The sequence below is a fragment of the Drosophila serrata genome, unplaced genomic scaffold, assembly GCF_035046125.1.
Source record: "Drosophila serrata isolate PLE 108 unplaced genomic scaffold, ASM3504612v1 contig_134, whole genome shotgun sequence".
Classification (NCBI taxonomy): Eukaryota; Metazoa; Arthropoda; class Insecta; order Diptera; family Drosophilidae; genus Drosophila; species Drosophila serrata.
The window spans coordinates 69,998-89,825 of record NW_028257032.1 but is presented as its reverse complement, the minus strand read 5'-3'; the positions used below and the strand labels follow the sequence as shown (position 1 = coordinate 89,825).

The 19,828-nt window shown below is 39.9% G+C and overlaps 2 protein-coding genes across 2 annotated transcripts in view; one reads left to right on the top strand and one right to left on the bottom strand.

Moving 5' to 3' along the window:
* LOC110188919 (lethal (3) 80Fj) overlaps positions 1 to 19,828 on the top strand; it is a 70,934-nt gene that overhangs the window by 7,385 nt on the left and 43,721 nt on the right. The window contains exon 3 of the mRNA XM_020958841.2: positions 6,001 to 6,965. Coding sequence (XP_020814500.2) covers positions 6,001 to 6,965 — 965 coding nt within the window. The remainder of the gene's footprint in view (positions 1 to 6,000; positions 6,966 to 19,828) is intronic.
* On the bottom strand, positions 1,509 to 5,266 carry LOC147644604 (uncharacterized). The gene has a single exon (XM_086826121.1). It carries the CDS (start codon positions 4,475 to 4,477, stop codon positions 3,782 to 3,784), a length of 696 nt encoding a protein of 231 aa, XP_086682247.1. The 5' UTR covers positions 4,478 to 5,266; the 3' UTR covers positions 1,509 to 3,781.

The following is a 19,828-nucleotide window of genomic DNA, read 5'->3' as shown; positions in this document are numbered from 1 at the left end:
CCTCCGACCATATAAAGTATATATATTCTTGATCAGGATCAACAGCCGAGTCGATCTAGCCATGTCCGTCTGTTCGTCTGTCCTTCTGTCCGTCTGTCCGTCTGTCCGTTTCTACGCAAACTAGTCTCTCAGTTTTGAAGCTATCTGAATGAAACTTTGCAGTTAGCCTTCTTTATACTCTCACTCGTATATATGTCGGAACGGGCCGGATCGGACGACTATATCATATAGCTGCCATAGGAATGATCGGAAAATTTTTACAAAAAAAATTTTAACATTTTCAGTTTTCAATTGAATTGGATCAAATTTGAGATATAGCCATTTTACTATACTTTACAATTTTGTATAAAATTTTATGAAAATCGGACTACTATATCATATAGCTCCCATAGGAACGATCGAGAAATTAATACAATTAAAAATTATAACTTTTTCAGTTTTCAACAGATTTTCATTAAATTTGAGGTGTAGCCATTTTATATTAGTCTTAAATTTTGTGTCAAATTTCATGAAAATCGGAGGACTATATCATATAGGTGCCATACAAACTATTGTTTGATGTAGAAGAAAAATGGAAATCTGTGAATGAAAAGCTGCAAATATAATATGTATAGGTGAATGAAATGAAAGCAGGTATTACTTCATTGGTTTTTAACACAAATATATTTAATTTATATGGTATGGATTCCTAGTCATAGAATTTCTATCTGCAAGGGTATATAAACTTCGGCGTGCCGAAGTTAGCTTCCTTTCTTGTTATACTTGGTTTTATATTTTCTTCACACTTGTCTTTACACTTCTTGTCTTATTTGCGTCTACTCTCGTTCAGATCCTCTCACCAAGTGATCTGCCGCTCTCAGCAACCACTCAAACAACCCCCATTTTCAGCCAGTCGCTCTCTCATGCTCTCTCTTGAAAGAGCGTAACATCTCAATTAGAGTGGCCAGAGCATACTTATCTTAACTGGCCTGCTACAACTCGGCCGTCCTGACTTTGAGATAGCCCTCTATCTCTGCTTAGTGTTATAACTTAATTATAATTTACAATTTGTTTCTTTCATTTACAATTCAATTCTTAGTTTACTATCTTAATTATAATTTTAACCAATGTCTAATATTATTTGCACTCCAAACACCTTGATATGGATTGAGAGACAACTGAAACCCATCAATATCTTTAAGCAAATATCTGTCATTTTTTAACACTTTATCAATTACATAAGGACCTTTATTTTTTGGAATGAGTTTTCTCGAAGCTCCTACAGTGCTATCAAAATTCTTTACCATAACACAATCTCCATCTTTATATTCTGTAGCAATTTTCTTTTTTGCATTATAATATTTTTCATTCTTTATTTGAGACTTTTTTTTGTTCCTCTTCTGCTTCTTTTCTAACATCTTCTTAAGTTTTTCTAACATTTTCTACTTCATCTTTGTCTTCTAATCTTTCTTTTATATTATCCAAAACTTCTCCTCTCTCCCAAATAATGTTTCACTAGGACACTGCTTGGTACTATTATGAATCGTATTATTCATTGCATACTCTACTTTTTCCATAACTCTATCCCAATGTAATCACTTTTCCGGTTCTATCAATTTTGCTATCATAGGTCCTAGACTTCTATTGATTCGTTTAACTTGGCCATTAGCCTGCGGCGACCCCGTCGCTATTTTTATATGCTTCATAACTGCCCCGATCTGATACTATGCATCTAGGTATACTATAAGCTCGAAAATAATCTGTTAATGCACTTATCACCTCTTTTGTATTCGTAGTTTTTGTTGTGTACAACCTAACAAACTTTGTAAAAGCATCTACGACCACAATATATGTTTTTTTGCTCTGCTACTATCTACAGCCCATAATGATCTATATGAATGATCTCAAAAGGTTTGTTGCCTTTTGGTATGCTATGTAAATGTCCCTCTCCTCTACCTACTTTCGGAGCATACGCTATGCACTTTAAACAATTTTGAATGTGTTCTACGACTTTATCTTTCATGCGTGGAAACCAATAGCTCTTCCCAATATCTTCTAACATTTTGTCCCTCCCAATATGACCCAATTCATCATGATACTTGTATAGCACATGTTCCTCCACTCGATTCGGTACGTAAAATAATAATCTGTTTTCATTGCTTTTCCTATAGATCACACCATTTCTCATTTCATATAACTTATGCTCGCTACTTTCTAACATTTTCCTAATTTCCTGAACCTTTACATCTTTTGATTGACAAATTACTAAAATTGTTTCGAATGTATTTGCCTCCACTATCATAATATTGTTGCATCTACTCAATGCATCTACATGTTGCATTTGACTACCTGCTCTGTGCTTTAATTCATAATAATTCCTGCAGTTCTAGAGCCAACCTGCTATTGCTATTCTTGGGTTGAACTCAATCTTATTGAGGGTTAAAGTTAGAGAGTTACAGTCTGTTACAATTTTAAATCGTTTGGCTAGCAAATATATTCTAAATCTTCTTAACGCGTAAATTATAGCTAAAGTCTCCAATTCAAAACTGTGACACTTCGCTTCCGTTGAAGTTGATCTCTTCGAAAAATAGAAAATAGGATGTAACCGGCTGTCATCTTTTTTCTGAAGCCCCAAATCCTAAAGCACTTGCATCACAGTGAAGTTCGAAATCATCTCTGTAATCATATAAAGCTAACACTGGCGCTTCCATTAACTTCGCCTTTAAAAGCGAAAAACAATTCAACTCTTCTTCAAACCTAAAAAGCCTATCCTTTCTCAATAAATCATATAATGGTTTCGCTAATATAGAAAAATTCTTTATGAATCGTCGAAAATACGAACAAAGACCCAAAAAGCTTTGAACTGCTTGCACCTTGCCTGGAATCGGAAAATTTTGTATAGCTTCTAACCCCTTGCTATCAGCTTTAATCCCATCTTTTGAAATTAGAAAACCTAAATATTTGACCTTGTCTTGTACAAATTTGCATTTATCCATTCTCAATTTTAACTTGTTTTCTACTAACCTTCTAAATACTTCTTTTAAAACATCTAAGTGTTCTTCTAAACTTTGCTTGCAACTAAAATTTCGTCCATGTATATGATTACCTTCTTTTCTCTTATCATGTCCAAAAATATGTCATTGACGAATCTCTGGAATACCTGTGGGGCTGTTTTAAGACCCATGGGCATCCGTAGAAACCAGAGCTCGCAAATAACTCACCTAACCCTTTTGTACCTAAAGTTTGTTCCCGTATAACATATGTACCTAAATTATTTTCTATTAAACATTCACCTAAGCTTGTACATAAACCATTTTTTCCTAAATTTGTACCTAAACTGTTCTCACCAAAACTTGTACCTAGACTATTTTCTCCTAAACTTGTACCTACATCTTTTTGATCTAAATCTGTACTAAAACTACCTTTATCTAAATTTTTGTCCACTAAAATTTCACTTACTAAACTTTCGCAATATAATTCTCTATTCTCTCTCTAATCTCTCCCCAGCACAATGTTACAGAGCATAGATTCGCTAGCCACAACAATTAATTTAAACCAAATCTTTATTTAATTTTTTAATACAGAGCATAATATTTTTCCATAGCTTTTCAATAAGCTTTTGTTTAATCCAAAATAACTTTCTCTTAGAGGTTCTAACTTAATGTTTTTCGGTATACAAGGACGTTTTATGAGCGAAACTGGGCTTCCCGAATCTATTTGGCACTCTTTAATAATAGGCTGGTTCGTATTTTCCACACAAAAAATTTTGAATACTCTTACATAGTTGTTTTCCACCTCCTTCTTATTCTGGGGACATACAGCAATTCGGTGATGAACGATAATGATAATGATAACACGAACCAGTTTCTCGCTTTAGCTTGGTGCACTCCCACTTCCAGTGCCCCTTGCCGTTGCAGTTGAAACATCGAGTTTCATTATTCGTCGAAACCGCCTTTGCTGCCGACGCCTTCGCCTTCATTGACGCCCTTGCTGGCAGCTTGATGTCCGCAAACGCTCGCAACATTCTCCTCGGGGCATCAAAACATTGCATTTTAGCCTGCATTCGAAGACTTGGTAATGGAATGCCCTCTACGAGCCCATCCACCAGCTCATCTTCTTCTATCGCCAGATCCCGAGCCAATCTGCACTTCTCTTCAAAGTACATCGCAAATTGTTCATCCGGGGACCAGACGCGTGCCTCAAACTTGCGCCTTAATGCCGCTTTTGATTCAATGCCCCCAAAAGCTAGCTTAAGTTCTTCGATGAGCTCGTCCATCGGCTTCGCCAACCGTCCGGTCTCAGGATGCAGCCATTGTAAGGAATCTCCCTTAAGTTTGCTGATCAACAAAATTCGCCGCTGCATGTCTGTTAATCTATGAAGGGCCGAAATACTGTCCCACTGGTCAATCCACGATCGCACACACACCTTTCTGCCGAAGTCCATTAGCATTTCTCTGGCCATGTTAAAACCAGGTGATGCGAAACTGTCTGTTGCCATTTCGCCATCTCGCTGTACGTCGCCTCTGCCCTCGCCTCGTTGCGTGTTCTGGAAACTTCTGGTAGGTAGCTGTTCAAAGTTCTCGGATCTGGTGTTGTTGGCGTTGTTGTTTCGTCGCCCGCCACTGTCGCCAACTCCAACGTCTAGCTGTCCTGCCTTCTCGGAGCCATGCCGAATTCGAGCATTTTCGTCTCTTCCATTCCCGTCGTCTTCGTTGCTCTGGCTGCCGCCGACATTTGCGCCGATCTGGCGATTCAAATTTGCCAGAATTTTTCTCGCCTTGGCAGTTTCCTCGCGCAATTCTCAAAGAGTTTCTTTGGCGATCTCCAGCTCACCGTCGCTTTCCACGTCCGTGCCACCTAGCTTTTCCATCTCCACACACTCTTCCGGATCACTGCCTCGAATTCCAATCGGGACCTTGGCTAGCCTTGCGAACAGCTCCGCTTTTGTGCCCTTCGTGGGCAAATTAAACAGGTTCAACCACCGTTTTAATTGCACAACCGTTATATCCGCTGTGTTCAAATCCATTATTTTATTTTAGTTTTCCAAAAGATGAGAAAATTTTTGATTCCGAATCCCACTTCTGATGTTTGTAGCCGCCTTTTAGTTTTAAACACTTCTTAATCTTTTCTTCTCTTATTAATATTTTCTTTATTATTTAATTTAGAACTTTTTATACTTGGTTTTATATTTTCTTCACACTTGTCTTTACACTTCTTGTCTTATTTACGTCTACTCTCGTTCAGATCCTCTCACCAAGTGATCTGCCGCTCTCAGCATCTACTCAAACAACCCTCATTTTCAGCCAGTCGCTCTCTCATGCTCTCTCTTGAGAGAGCGTAACATCTCAATTAGAGTGGCCAGAGCATACTTATCTTAACTGGCCTTATCTAATTTGACAGCTATTTTATTATTATATATATATATTATTTCAGCATTTTAGTTTTAATTTTCTGAAAATCCGGTGACTATAGAGAAACTATTGTTAAATGTAAGGGAAAATGACAAACTGTGAAAGTTGAATTTGAAATACAATAAGTATAGGTGATTGTAATTAAAGCAGGCGATTCTTCGGTGTTTTTAAAACATATTTATTATTTATATTATATTAATTGTTAATGATCGAATTGCAAACGGCAACAGTATATGAACTTCGGCGTGCCGAAGTTAGCTTTTTTTCTTATTTTTCTTTTTATTGGACCAAAATGTATCGTTTCGTATTAATCTAATTTAAAACTGGAAAAGTAGTCAAACTTCGGCGTGCCGAAGTAACATTTCTTTTTTTTCATGTTTTCGGCCTGTAAATTATTATTTAAATGATGACAATGGTAATAGACAATATCCCTAATGATATGGTTCTCTTCAAACTAGTTTTAAATCAGACTTTTTGGTCATAAATATAATATGTCACACGAACAAAATGTATTTGTGCGTCTTTTCTAAATACCTAAATTAATAAAATAATAGTAATTAAGAACATAAGTTAAAAATTTAAATTAGTAATAGTATTTATTTTCTTATAGGTATAACTTCAGCAGTAATACGTGGCATATGTAAAGTCATAGCAACAACGATAACCAAATACAAGGATCTTCCATCTCAGCGAATAGTTCGGGAGCTCATTGTTGATCTCTTATGCGTTCATCATGATTTAACCATAGAACATATGCTAAACGTCTTTAAAGCCATTTTATTCAAAGAATTTGCGGGTGTTTCGCCTCAAAAGACATGCAAATCGGCTCTTATTGCTTTGGGATGGATTTGTCTCATAGAGAAATCAGCTAATCGGGACTCCAATATCTACAAGTCAGAAAAAAAAAGGTTAATTGAATATCAGTCATTGTTATTCCAAAGCACTTTACTGTCTTCGTACCAACGAATTACAGATGCAAGAACTAAAATATTATATGAATTATGGGAAAATATTACAATTTTTAATGAAACCTTGGACATTTTATTTCAAATGGAAGCTACGACCAACATTACTATTATTTTAATGACCATGGTTCAGTTTGAATCTAAAAACGAGAAGTCTTTTATTTTAAATAAATATACTGAAAAGTTATCTGAATACTTCGTCAAGAGTATGGTTTCATGCAAATATAAGCCAGATAATGCATTAATCAAGGCATGCCGTCCTCTATTGGAATCGCTTACCGAATCTGAGTTTGATTCATTTATATATCCCCCTTTGCAAAGGTCAATTTTACGCAGTCCCGAAAATACACTTGAAACTATTGGTCTAATATTTGACATGGTTAATTTTGACTGCAGCCCTTATGCCCAGAAAATGGGAAATATTCTAATAAAAAATTTATACAGTAACACGGATACAGCACGCCGCGAGTCCCTTGAATCATTAAAACGAATGTCCATGAAATGCTCCGATTGCATTATAGTAAAAGAGTTATTAGAGCATATCTTTTCTGTGTTAAATGGATCTGATGGAAAAATAAATGTTATTGAATATCGTCTGAATATATTACAGGTAAATAAAAACAAATTGTATCATATTTTACCGTATTGTCATTAAATTTAATTCTACCATTAATAATATACCATTAATACAATAATTTATTTGTCCCTACTTCTCAAAACAGGTCGATCATAAATTAGTGAAATAAATTGTTTAATAAAGTTACCGTGCACGTGTTCCTTCCTAGTTGTTGTTTCTGGTTTACTTTTTTAATTTAACTTACTTGAATCTTTTTGTTTAACAATTAATTATTACTCTATTGATTTTTTTTTGTTCAGTCGATTTCAATTGTGTGCCCTTAAATCTTGTTCAGTTTAATTTCTTTTTTTTTTTTTGTATTGTTTAAGTAAATGTATTTTCATTTAAATGTTTAATTTTGATCATTTAGTTTTTTGTTGCAGATACTTTTTTCCTTAACCACTGCAGAGTGCTGCTGATCACTACAAATAAAGATTTAAAACGCATCATAATTTTCAATTGAAAGTTTAATCATTTTTCATATTTAACTTATAAAAAACAAAAAAGGAAGGTAACTTCGGCATTCCGAAGTTTGTGTACTAGGGTGGGTCGATTTAAAAATCGCTTAGGCACATATGATTTCGGCTTCTGGGGATCAAAATAAGAAAAACAAGGGACATCAAAATTCCTTGTAGAGGTATGGTTTCCTGAGTAAATTTTCTTATTTTGATCCCTAGAATCCAAAAATCATATGTAATCGATTTTTTGACCCCCTAGAAATCGAGCCGCCCTATCGTATACCCTTGCACATTGCAATAGAATCTTCAATCATTAATACAATATAAATAATGTATATTTGTGTTAAAAAACAACAAAGTAATGTGTAATTTAATTATATTCCCCTATAAGTATTATATTTACAGTTTCACAGCTGCAGTTTTAAATTTACAGTTTTGCATTTTTCTCTGCATTTATATGTATTACAACGGCTGTATCTTAAGTTATAATTTTTTTCTAAGATGCTGTATGATATAGTCGTCCGATCTGACCTATTCCGACTTATACAGAAGACTTACTGCAAAGTTACTTTTAGATAAAGCATTTTAGCCTTAAATTTAAGGGGCTAGTTTGCATAAAATCGGACAAACGGACATTAAATCGGCAAATGCAACGGTTATTAATTTTCGGCTTATCTGAACACCTCAGGTAAATAAGTATATGTGTATGATAATTTTTACTGCTTGTGAACTAATATTATATTTTATACCATATTCTTCTCTTGCGTGCAAAATTCTTATATGCTCATAATTCTTAGCACTGCCGGTTTAGAGTTCTTCTGAAAGAACGATATGTGAATCATTAGTTTGTGCGCAATTGTCAATTAGATTGATATTTTTTTTCAGCAAATTGGTGCAATTTGAATGTTTTTTTAAATATTAATTGCGCGGTTTTCTTATGGGATTTAGAGAAAGTGACGGAAACATTTTAGAAATATCTTGCCAAGTCTCAAGACAGCTAAATACGGTTGCAAATGTCATGGAATCTTATGGGAAAGCCGAACGCAGTGGCAGACCGAACCGCAGTTGACGAGAGGTGAAAACGCAAGATTAAGGGGTTATGGTAGGTAGGTTAAAGTGGTGAGGCCCATTGCTGGGGCCTCCAATTAGAGCTAAGCTCCTATTTGTTCCACTCCCTCTGTTTTTTTTTGTTATTCACTATCAGTACCATCTAGAGTCAGCAAGGAAACCTAGGATTGCTGAAATTTTCAGCTTTCCTATGTTTCTCAGTGACTCCATCTGGTAGGCACCGAAGTGGCGAAATCTGATGTGGTTTAACGCTGGGCAGAAGCAGAGCAGATGTTCCGGTGTCTTTTGCTCTGTAGGTTGCTTACAGCTTCTACAGGTTGCGTTGTATGGCAGTCCCAACTTCATTGCGTGCGAACCGATCGCCCATTGTCCCGTGGTGAGTGCCGTGAACCTGCTGATATCCCGCTTGCTGTTGGATAGCAGTTCCCTGGTTCGTTTCTTGTCGTACCTCGGCCAACATTCCCTTGACCCTCTGTGATCGCTCTTTCTTTGTCATTCTTTATTAGCTATCTGTCTAAAGTGGTCATGGATCCTTGTCTGGATCGCGTTTAGGGAGATTGGTAATTCGAAGTCAGAACTTAGCCCCGCCGAGCCTGCACGGGCTAGTTCGTCTGCCTTCTCATTACCTGGGATCTCGTTGTGTCCCGGTACCCATGTTACTTGTACCTTATTTTTGTCGGCAAGTCTATTAAGGGCCTTTTTGCATTCTACCACTAGTCGTGAGTTCGTTTTCAAGGCAGATAGGGATTTTATAGCCGCTTGGCTATCCGAGTAGATTCGAACTCTTTTGCCCCTGAGGTCCTGCCTTAAGGAAAGTTCGACTGCTTTCCTTATGGCTAGTAGCTCAGCCCGAAAGACCGTTGCTGAGTTAGAGAGATTGAAAGCCTTTTCAATTCCCCAATTTTCAGCGAAGATCCCAGCCCCTACGCCGGAGCTCATTTTTGAGCCATCGGTGTAGAGGGACACCTCGTTCTCCACTACTACTCTGCCCCTACTCCAGTCATCCCTTGATGGGTATGATGTCGAGAATGCGTTCCCGAATTTCATTTCCGCGATCATGTAGTCGGTCTTAACGTTTGTGTTAATTAGAATTAGAATTGGCCGTACCAATGCAGAGTGAGCCATTAAATTATCTTTGGGTGCAGTCCCCAATTGTTCCCAAACATTTTCCTGCAGGAGTAGAATGCAATGCTTGCTTTCCTTACTCTTTCTGCAATGTTATCTTTTCATGAGAGCTTTTTATCCAGAATAACTCCTAGATACTTCGCTCGCTCCGATAGTTTTAGCTCCATGCCGCTAATGCTGGGCATGTTGAAGGGTGGTATCTTAGTTCTTCGTGTAAAGAGCATAAGTTCCGTTTTAGTGGGGTTGATACCTAGTCCGCATGTTTCTGCCCATTTGTTTAAGCGACCTAGCGCACCCTCATTATTTCGCTAATAACGTCAGGGTATGGTCCTGATACTAGCAGTACTACGTCGTCCGCGTATGCAACTGCTTTGACTCTACCCGTATTAAGATCTGTCAATATGGCGTTCATATTTGTGAGCCAGAGTAGGGGCGATAGTACCCCGCCCTGAGGTGTGCCTCTCTTCACAGTCCGCGTGAGGTGAGTGCCACTCAGTTCGGCTGTGATCGTTCTGCTCTTTAGCATCACCCCGATCCACTCTCTGATGCCTCTCTCAATACCTAGCAAGTTGAGGGAGCCCAGGATAGAGTCGGGGTTCACGTTATTGAACGCGCCTTCGATGTCTAGGAAGGCTGCCATCGTGTATTGTTTGTGTTGTAATGTCTTCTCGACATGATGTACAACTACGTGTAGCGCTGTTTCCGTTGATTTTCCCCTGCGATACGCATGCTGCGCATCTGAGAGTTGATGTCCTTCTAGAGACTCTCGGATGTGGACGTCCAGGAGTCTCTCTAGTGTCTTTAGGGTGAAGGAGGTGAGACTTATCGGCCTGTAATCCTTTGCTAAGATGTGCCCCCTTCTGCCCGGTTTCGGCATAAAAATGACTTTAGCCTCTCTCCCTCACAGCAGTGGGACGTGCGTTAGTCTTAAACAAGCTTCGTAAATGGCTTTTAGCCATTTGCAAATACCATCCATAGCTGATTTTAGCATTGCCGGTATTAAGCCGTCTGGGCCCGGGCTTTTATACTTATCGAAAGAATCTATTGCCCACTGAATGATGTCTTTCGTAGGTGTGTCCATTTGAGAGTTCGTTCCCTCTTCGGGTTCCGAGCTCACTCTTAGGCTTCCTGGGAAATGGGTGTCAACTAGTAGCTCTAGTGACTCCTCAATTGTCGTCGTAGCAGAGCCGTCTGTCCTGTTGATGAGGGTAGGGCTTATGTGCCCTTTGGCGAGAATTTTGCTTACTCTTGCCGTGTCCTTTATACGTTCCAGTCACTCGCAGTAGTTTTGCCACGACTCTTTTTTGGCCTTGTATACTGCCTTCTTGTAAATTTTTTGTGCCTCTTTGTATGTTCCCCAATCCCGGGTTACATAGCTGTGGTTAAAGGACTTTCTCGCACTCTTCCTGAGCTCGCTTAATTCCTTTGTCCACAACGGTGGGTATTGCTTCTTCGAGAATGTTAGCTTACAAGTCTCTTTGAAGGCGTTGTTCAGAATATTTGTTAGTTCCTAAACCTCCTTGTCGAGTACCTTTGCAGTGGATATTGTCTTGATCCTCCTGCCGTTTACTTTAGATTGGACAATTTCGCTGAAATTGTTCCAATCCGTCTTACGGGGGTTTCTTCTTGGCACCTTTTTCTTATCTGGTGTCGTTATTTCAAAGAAAATGTATCTATGGTCTGAGAAGGAGTGTTCTGTTGATACCCTTCAGTTCTCGACCCTGTAATTATTTTGTTCTATATGTAATGTGAGGTCTAACACCTCTTCCCAACCTTGAAAATTTTTCGTGCTCGGAAAGATAAAGCTCGGGGTATTACCCTTATTGCATATCGTTACGTTCCTACATATAAGATTGTCAAAGAGTGACTCACCTCTTTCGTTAGTCTCCGAACTACCCCAGAGCGTGTGCCTCGCGTTCGCATCACACCCGAGCACCAGGGTCGCCTTCGTCGCTTCCGCCCATTGCAGCAGCTTGACTACCGGCTCAGGCGGGGCCGGCTCGTCATGGGCCATGTACGCAGATGATATGGTGACTCCGCTCCCATCCGCCGCCACGAATCTGGCCACTGCTAGGTCAGGTGTGCTGAGATTGGGACAGAGAAAAGCGTTAAAATGATTCTTGATTACAATGCAAGCTCTCGACCTACCATTCGAGTTTGTGCACAGTAGTGTGTATCCTTGGATTCTCAGTCCAGCGACTTGCCCGTCCCTGGTCCAAGGCTCCTGTATCAGACCGATGTCGATGCCGATGTCCCTTAGAAGAATCGTGAGATTAGCTGAAGCGTGCGAGCTGCGCTTCAGGTTAATCTGCACGATTCTCGACATCGATGTTGGTGGGGGTGGCGTCAGGAGATTTGTCGTCGATGACCATGTCGTCCAACAATTTGTTAGTGTTCCTGATGCCGTACCGGACCTTGTGGTCGTTTGCCTCCAGCTGGGGCAGACAGTGTTGGTTAATCAGCAGGACGAAAGGCTGGCTCGCCTTCATTTCCTGCTCTGCCCTGAGGATGGTCCAGTCCTCTGTATGTATATCTGGGTTCTGGGCCTTCAGACAGGCAATCACCCTTGCATGGTCAGTTTGGCCCTTAGGTAACCAGATGCGAGCTCTGGGTCTCGATGGGATCTCCCTTGCGTGGACTAGCCTAATCTTAAGGCCAGCCCATGTGTCGCTAATCTTAGCCACACACTCCGCCAGGAAGCTTCGGGAGAACCCGTCGTCGCACCTGATGACCCGGTGCCCTCTGTCCACGTCTGTGGGTCCTTCGCTCTCTTAGGTGCGCTTTCGCTCACTTCCTGTGAGCGAATTCGCTTTGCCTTCGAGGGCTGGAACGCCGCCGGGTTTGCCGCTTTGTACTGCTCATATTCCGCGATCTCCGCAAGGAATTTGGCCTTGTCCTCGGCATCCCGAAGGTCAGTTTTGCCCTCAACCTCGTTCTTTGCTATCTTGCCGAGAACGAAGCGAGCTCTGTTGACTCTCGCTCGTCTCTGATGGTGAGACATTTTCGCCATCTCTGAGGTGGTGCTCAGCTGAGCCCCACCTGTGTGTTTCGATTGGGGAGTGCTACAATGTGAGATGCAGCGCCCAGTCTCGGCCTCTGCATCTCCTTCTCGTCCTTCGTTGACATTGTTTGGGGTTTATCCTCTCCCGGGAGTTCCGAAGCTCGGTTTGTAAGGAATGTACCGAAAAGAAACTGCACACTTTGTTTCTACTATAACTTTCATGTTTTTGATTCGATTTCAATTTTTCTTTTTGTTCTTTTTATAGCCAAACTTAAACTTTCAATTTTTATAAACAGAATTAAAAAAAAAATTAACTTCTTATTTTTAAGCGAATTTTTCGCTTAACTCCTCTCATCAGGTTCTGCACACCCTCCTTGGTGACCTTGCCGGCTGCACGCATCCAGTTTTTTTTTCATTTCTTTGTTATTTTGGGAGAGACTACCATTTTTTATTAAATTTCGCTTAACGATGGCCCAATATCTCTCAATGGGTCGCAGCTCTGGGCAATTTGGTGGGTTCTCCTCTTTTGAAACAAACTTGATGTTCTCCGCCTCAAGGAGCGCCAATGTTGACCGGGCATAGTGCGCTGACGCTAAGTCTGGCCAAAATATTGTCGACACGTTGTGCTTTCTATAAAACGGTATTAAACGTTTTTTAATGCACTCTTTTTGGTAAACCTCTGCGTTTATTGTGCCATTTGTGAAAAATGGGCTGGTTTTTAGGCCACATGTGCAAATTGCCTGCCATATCAGGACTTTCTCCCCAAATTTGTCCACTTCTATTTTGGTGTCCGAGTCGCTAATTGTTTCACCTTTGGCTTTTGTGTAAAATTGGGGGCCTGGTAATGTTTTTGAGTCCAATTTTACATATATTTCGTCGTCCATTACGACGCATTCCACTGCATCAGTGAGCAAGCGATCATAAAGTTTGCGTACTCTCGTTTTGCCGACTTCTCGTTGGCGCAAACTTTTTTTTGGCACTTTTTGTTTTTTATAAGTCTTTAGGCCCTGCCGTTGTTTTATGCGCTGCACCATACTTACACTCGTTCGCGCTTTTTTGGCCAAATCTCGAACTGACGTCGTGGGATTTTTCTCAATTAAAGCTAGCACCTTCTTATCGACGCTGGCATCCCTTGGACCTTTTTTTCTGCCAGTTTTTGGCAAATCTTTTAGAGAACACGTCTTCCCAAATTTGATAATAATATTCTTAACACTATTAACGCTTACTTTATAGCGTTTGGCTAAGTTTCGGTACGAAACACCGTTTTCTGTGCAGTAATTGTGCACAATTTTTTGACGGACGTGTTCTTCAATACGAGGCATTGCGAAATGTGCAAAACAAATAGTGAAAAGAGAACATGCAAACAACGCAGAATTAATAGAGCTTTCTAACGGTGCACCGCATGGCATGATCGACAGCTCCCACTGGGAGCTTTTCACAATTGAAAGTGTGCAGTTTCTTTTCGGTACATTCCTTAGAGGTCATTTCAATACATAAGCGCCCACTTTGCTCGACCTGGCAAGCGCAGCGGGCCAGAGGGGGTTTGGAGCTTTGAAGATAGGTCGACCGCAGCTTCGCCCCAAAACTGCGGCAAGGCCACTTACGACCCAGGGTTGCCTGGCCCTGGGAAGGCTCCGTGCAGACACACCTGGCTTAACCCCTCAGCTGCGAACCTGGAAGTCAGTGTGCACGGGTCGCATCACACACCTGACTTGAGGGGAGGCTGATTAAAGACTGCCTAAGTCCGCCCGACTACAATTGGTCAGTATCCCCGGTCGAGCCTCGACTGGGGACCTGCTAGTGGTCACCTCAAAACCTCGTTTTTAAGAGGAGTTCCCGGAGTACAGGTGTAACTCTTCCATATAAATATTTTTAATAGTTCTAAGTCTTAAAACACAGTTAAAAGATACATTAATATGTGTGTAAATTTATGGATCAATAAATTTAAACTTTATATAACCCTTTAAGGGTCAAGCTGTTATCAAGCAAATGTCTTTTGACGATATTAAGCTTCATTCGAAACTCAAAGTATCCAGAAGAAGGGTTCATCAGCTTTAGGCTGAAAATACAACCGTTAAATATAGTTCACTGGTGTCTGTATCAATACAATCACTACGTCACATAAGGACACGTTAGTCACTTGCCGAAAAATACAAATTTTGGTCCGATAAATTCCGTAGTGTTATGTTTTCGGATGAGAAAAAGGGAATTTAAACGGCCCAGATGGGTGAAATACAAAAGAAACTTTGGCGGCGATCACTGATGGTTTGGGCTGCTTTTGGATGTGCTGAAAAGTTCTGCATTGTTTTATTTAAACCAAAACAAATTCCGACATATATGTATACCCAGTTGCTATTCAATACAATCACTACGTCACATAAGGACACGTTAGTCACTTGCCGAAAAATACAAATTTTGGTCCGATAAATTCCGTAGTGTTATGTTTTCGGATGAGAAAAAGGGAATTTTAACGGCCCAGATGGGTGAAATACAAAAGAAACTTTGGCGGCGATCACTGATGGTTTGGGCTGCTTTTGGATGTGCTGAAAAGTTCTGCATTGTTTTATTTAAACCAAAACAAATTCCGACATATATGTATACCCAGTTGCTATAAGAAGAATTAATAGGCTTTGCAACAGAGCTATTCGCTGATAACTTGTCTTTTCAGCAGGACAACCCTACATCCATACCTCAAGTGCTAAAAAAGCATTTATTTTTTCTCAAAATGTAAACCAGTTTTAGAGTGACCAGCGATCAGTCCGGGCTTAAACACTGCTGAGGATCTCTGCGGAATTTTTAAAAATATTTGACTATGTTAGATAATTAAATGACGCTTTGATTGCAGAATGGGAGCTAATAAGCATTAAAACACTTCAAAGTCTAGCAGACTTTATGTCACATCGCATTCATTGGCTTTTTATACTACTTCTTACTAATACAGAAATATTTAAATACAGAAATAACTTCTAATATTAAGAGAAGAAAATTAAAAAAAAAAACAAGAAAGGAAGCTAACTTCGGCACGCCGAAGTTTATATACCCTTGCAGATAGAACTTCTATGAATTGGAATCCATACAATATAAATTATATATATTTGTGTTAAAAAACAATGAAGTAATACCTGCTTTCATTTCATTCACCTATACATTTTATATTTGCAGTTTTACATTCACTGATTTGCATTTTTCCTCCACATCAAACAATCGTTTGTATGGCACCTATATGATATAGTCGTCCGATTTTCATGAAATTTGACACAAAATTTAAGACTAATACAAAATGGCTATACCTCAAATTTGATGAAAATCAGCTGAAAACTGAAAAAGTTATAAATTTAATTGTATTAATTTCTTGATTGTTCCTATGGGAGCTATATTAAATAGTAGTCCGATTTTCATAAAATTTTATGCAAAATTGTAGAGTATAGTAAAATGGCTATATCTCACATTTGATCCAATTCTATTGAAAACTGAAAAAGTTAAAAATTTTTTTTTGTAAAAATTTTCCGATCATTCCTATGGCAGCTATATGATATAGTTGTCCGATCCGGCCCGTTTCGACATATATACGAGTGAGAGTATATAAAAGGCTAACTAAAAAGTTTCATTTAGATAGCTTCAAAACTGAGAGCCTAGTTTGCGTAGAAACGGACAGACGGACAGAAGGACAGAAGGACAGACGGACAGACGGACATGGCTAGATCTACTCGGCTGTTGATCCTGATCAAGAATATATATATATATATATATTGTGCAAGTACAAGTCAAGTGCAAGTACAAGTGCAAGAGAACTGAAAAAACTACCAACGGTACAAGTCAGAGTCGTAGGGATGAGAGACTCCCCCGACCCCGACCCAGCAAATGCTGTAACAACTGGACAGCTCCTGAAATCCCCAGGACCTAAATATCTAATTGTCTCCAGATCTGACCCCGGCCTTGACCTCAACAACGTCAACCCTTTCCTCTTTAAAAAACAAATTGATTTTGCCTGTGGTGGAGAAATTGAAGAGTGCAAGAAACTCCGCAACGGATCACTGTTCATAAAAACAAAAACAAATGTACAAGCGTTGAAACTCATGCAGCTCAAAGCTTTCGCTCCCACCATAAACGTCACAGTCACACTACACAGCTCTCTTAACTGCACCAAAGGTGTAATATACTCCAACGACTTAAGAGGAATTGAAGAGAACACCATAATACAAGAACTAGCGGCACAACAAGTAACTGACGTCCGGAAGATATTAAAACGAGACAACGGCTCTCTTAAAGAGAATGGACTTATTATTGTCACCTTTACACACACAACCTTCCCGACTTCATCATGATTGGCTACCAGAGAACTGCGGTTAGGACCTATATCCCTCTGCCGCTAAGATGTAACAATTGCTACAAATTCGGTCACCTTAACAAATTCAGCAATAACAACAAAATTTGTTACAACTGCGGATCACTGCAACACCTAGACCCATCTACAAACGAAAAATGCACAAGACCCCAGAAATGCACCAATAGTAACGAAGAGCAACAACAAACAAGCCACAACTCTAGCAGAAAATGCCGAGTATTTCTCACGCAACAAGAACTTTAAGCCATAAAAACGACACACAAATGCGACAACAAAACAGCCCACGCAATCCTCAAGGCCCGCACCTCAGATAACACACCGCACTCCTACTCATCTGTCATCAAGAACCAAAATTCCCAGCAAAGCCGGAACGCAGATGGACCTCAACAACTCAAAGGACCCGGACCCAACAACCACGAAATAACCAGATCACCGCCTATATCATACGCCGACATCTACCCCAGCTCCAGTAACAACTTAACCAATAAGATTACACCCTCCACAACCACTAAATCCACAAACAAATCCATAAAAATACTACCCCTAAACACACCTAAAAGATTACTTGCTTCTATGAAAAAAGATGCTAAAAAAACCTAAGCCAAACACCAAAATTAACTCTGACGCATCTAGCGACTCAGAACAAATCAAACAACTAGTCAAACCATGTTAAAAATACTACAATGGAATATCAAAGTCTACAAAAACAACTACCCAGAATTACAAATCCTCATTAAACATCACCACCCCCAAATCATAGCGCTCCAAGAAACCCACCTCACCAATACATCTTTCCTACCAATCCCCATAACCTTCTCCCTATACTGCAGTGACAGCACCAACGCTTTCGGAGGAGCTGCACTATTGATGCATAACTCCATCTCACACTCCAATAAAACCCTCAGCCCAGACTTTGAAGCCACTTGCGTCACAATTAATTGAAAAAGAAAAATAGATCTCATATCCACATACATTTCCCCTGCCAAACAATTCAACATTAAAAACTTAGAAAATGTTCTAACCCCGACATCCCCCTCTACTATCGTACTAGAAGACTTTAACAGCTGGCATCCATATTGGGGCTCCCCTAGATCCAACTCCAGAGGCAACACAATTGCAAAATACATTGACAGATTCAACTACACATTACTAAATGACAAATCACCAATACACTACTCGACACACAACACATTTACGCACATTGACCTCTCTCTCGCCACAGCCAATATCTCCCCAGAAATCTACTGGAGAGTCCTCAATGATCTACACGGAAGTGATCACTTCCCTATTCTAATCTCAATATTCCCTTCACTTTCATCCCCAACGCTCACATCCAAACCCTCCTTCAATCTTAAAAATGCCAATGGGGACCTTTTTAGATCGCATATTTCCAAACACTCCACTCATACCCAACCCAGTAGCAATTCAAACAAAGAAGCAGCTACACTTAAAAAAGTCCTAATCCATATGCCCACCTATCCATTCCTCAGAACACCACCTTCTCCCTCCCCCACACTGTTCCCTGGTGGAACAAAAACCTTGCACTCCTGAAAAAAATAAAAACCTCAAATGGCGAACTTTAAAAAACAACATCAGCATTGAAATCATAATAGAATATATAAAAGCTAATGCCATATTCAGAAAATCCATTAGGGAAGCCAAAAAATCCTCTATCTCAAAATTCACCTGTGAAATCCACACATATTCCGACCCAAATAAAATGTGGGCAAACATCAAACGTCTCTGTGGAATGTACCCTTCTAAACACATACATAGCATCCACAACCCCACCTCCCTAAAAACTACTGTAGATCCAACCGAAATAGGCAACACACTTGGAGACCTATGGTCAAAAGAGGCAATGGACTCCAACTTCCCTGCCGAATTCTGCACTAACAAAACTCTCCTTACACCACCCTGTCCCTACCCCTTATCCCCAACAGCCCTTGAAATTGAAAAAAAAAACATTACACTTACTGAATTTAACGTAGCCATAAACTCTCTAAAAGGACACACACCTGGCCTAGACCGCATCTCCTACCCAATGATAAAAAATGCACCCATATCCTTTAAGCTTCGAATCCTCCACCACTTCAACAACATCCTAGACTCTCACATCCCCCAATCCTATAAAATCAGCCTCGTACTGCCCATCCTCAAGCCCAATAAACCCCAAACCAATCCCAACTCCTACAGCCCCATCTCACTCAACCTTTGCATGGCCAAAGTTCTCGACAAAATCCTAGCGAAAAGGTTATGGTGGTTTGTTTTAACAAACAAACTCATACATAACAACCAATTCGGCTTCAAGAGAGGCAAACCTGTTCTAGATAGTCTATTTTACGTAGACCATCTTGCAACCAGATCCTTGTCACTAAAAAAACACTTAACTCTACTTTCTCTCGACTTCGCTAAAGCTTTCGATAAAATTGGCATCCACACCCTTATCCGCCAGTTGGAGGAATGGAAACTAGGCCCCCGCATAATAAAATACGTCCACAACTTTATGTCTAACCGGAAAATGATAATAAAAAACGGCACATGCCTCTCCCATAGCTTCCCTCTCGATAACGGCATCCCTCAAGGTTCCCCTATCTCAGTCATCCTTTTCCTAATTTCCTATAATTCCCTTACCAATATTATCTCCCTTTCAAAACAAGTCAAGTTCACTGCGTGCGCCGACGACTTCCATCTTATCATCCAACACAACCGGAACAGAAACCCCCAAAACTATCTTACAACCCTATTCCAGCAAATCCGTGAATGGTGTTCTTCCTCTGGATCATCCCTCTCTCTTGAGAAATGTCAAGTCCTACACATATGCCGTAAAAGAAACTGCACAGCAAAAATAGTCACTGGC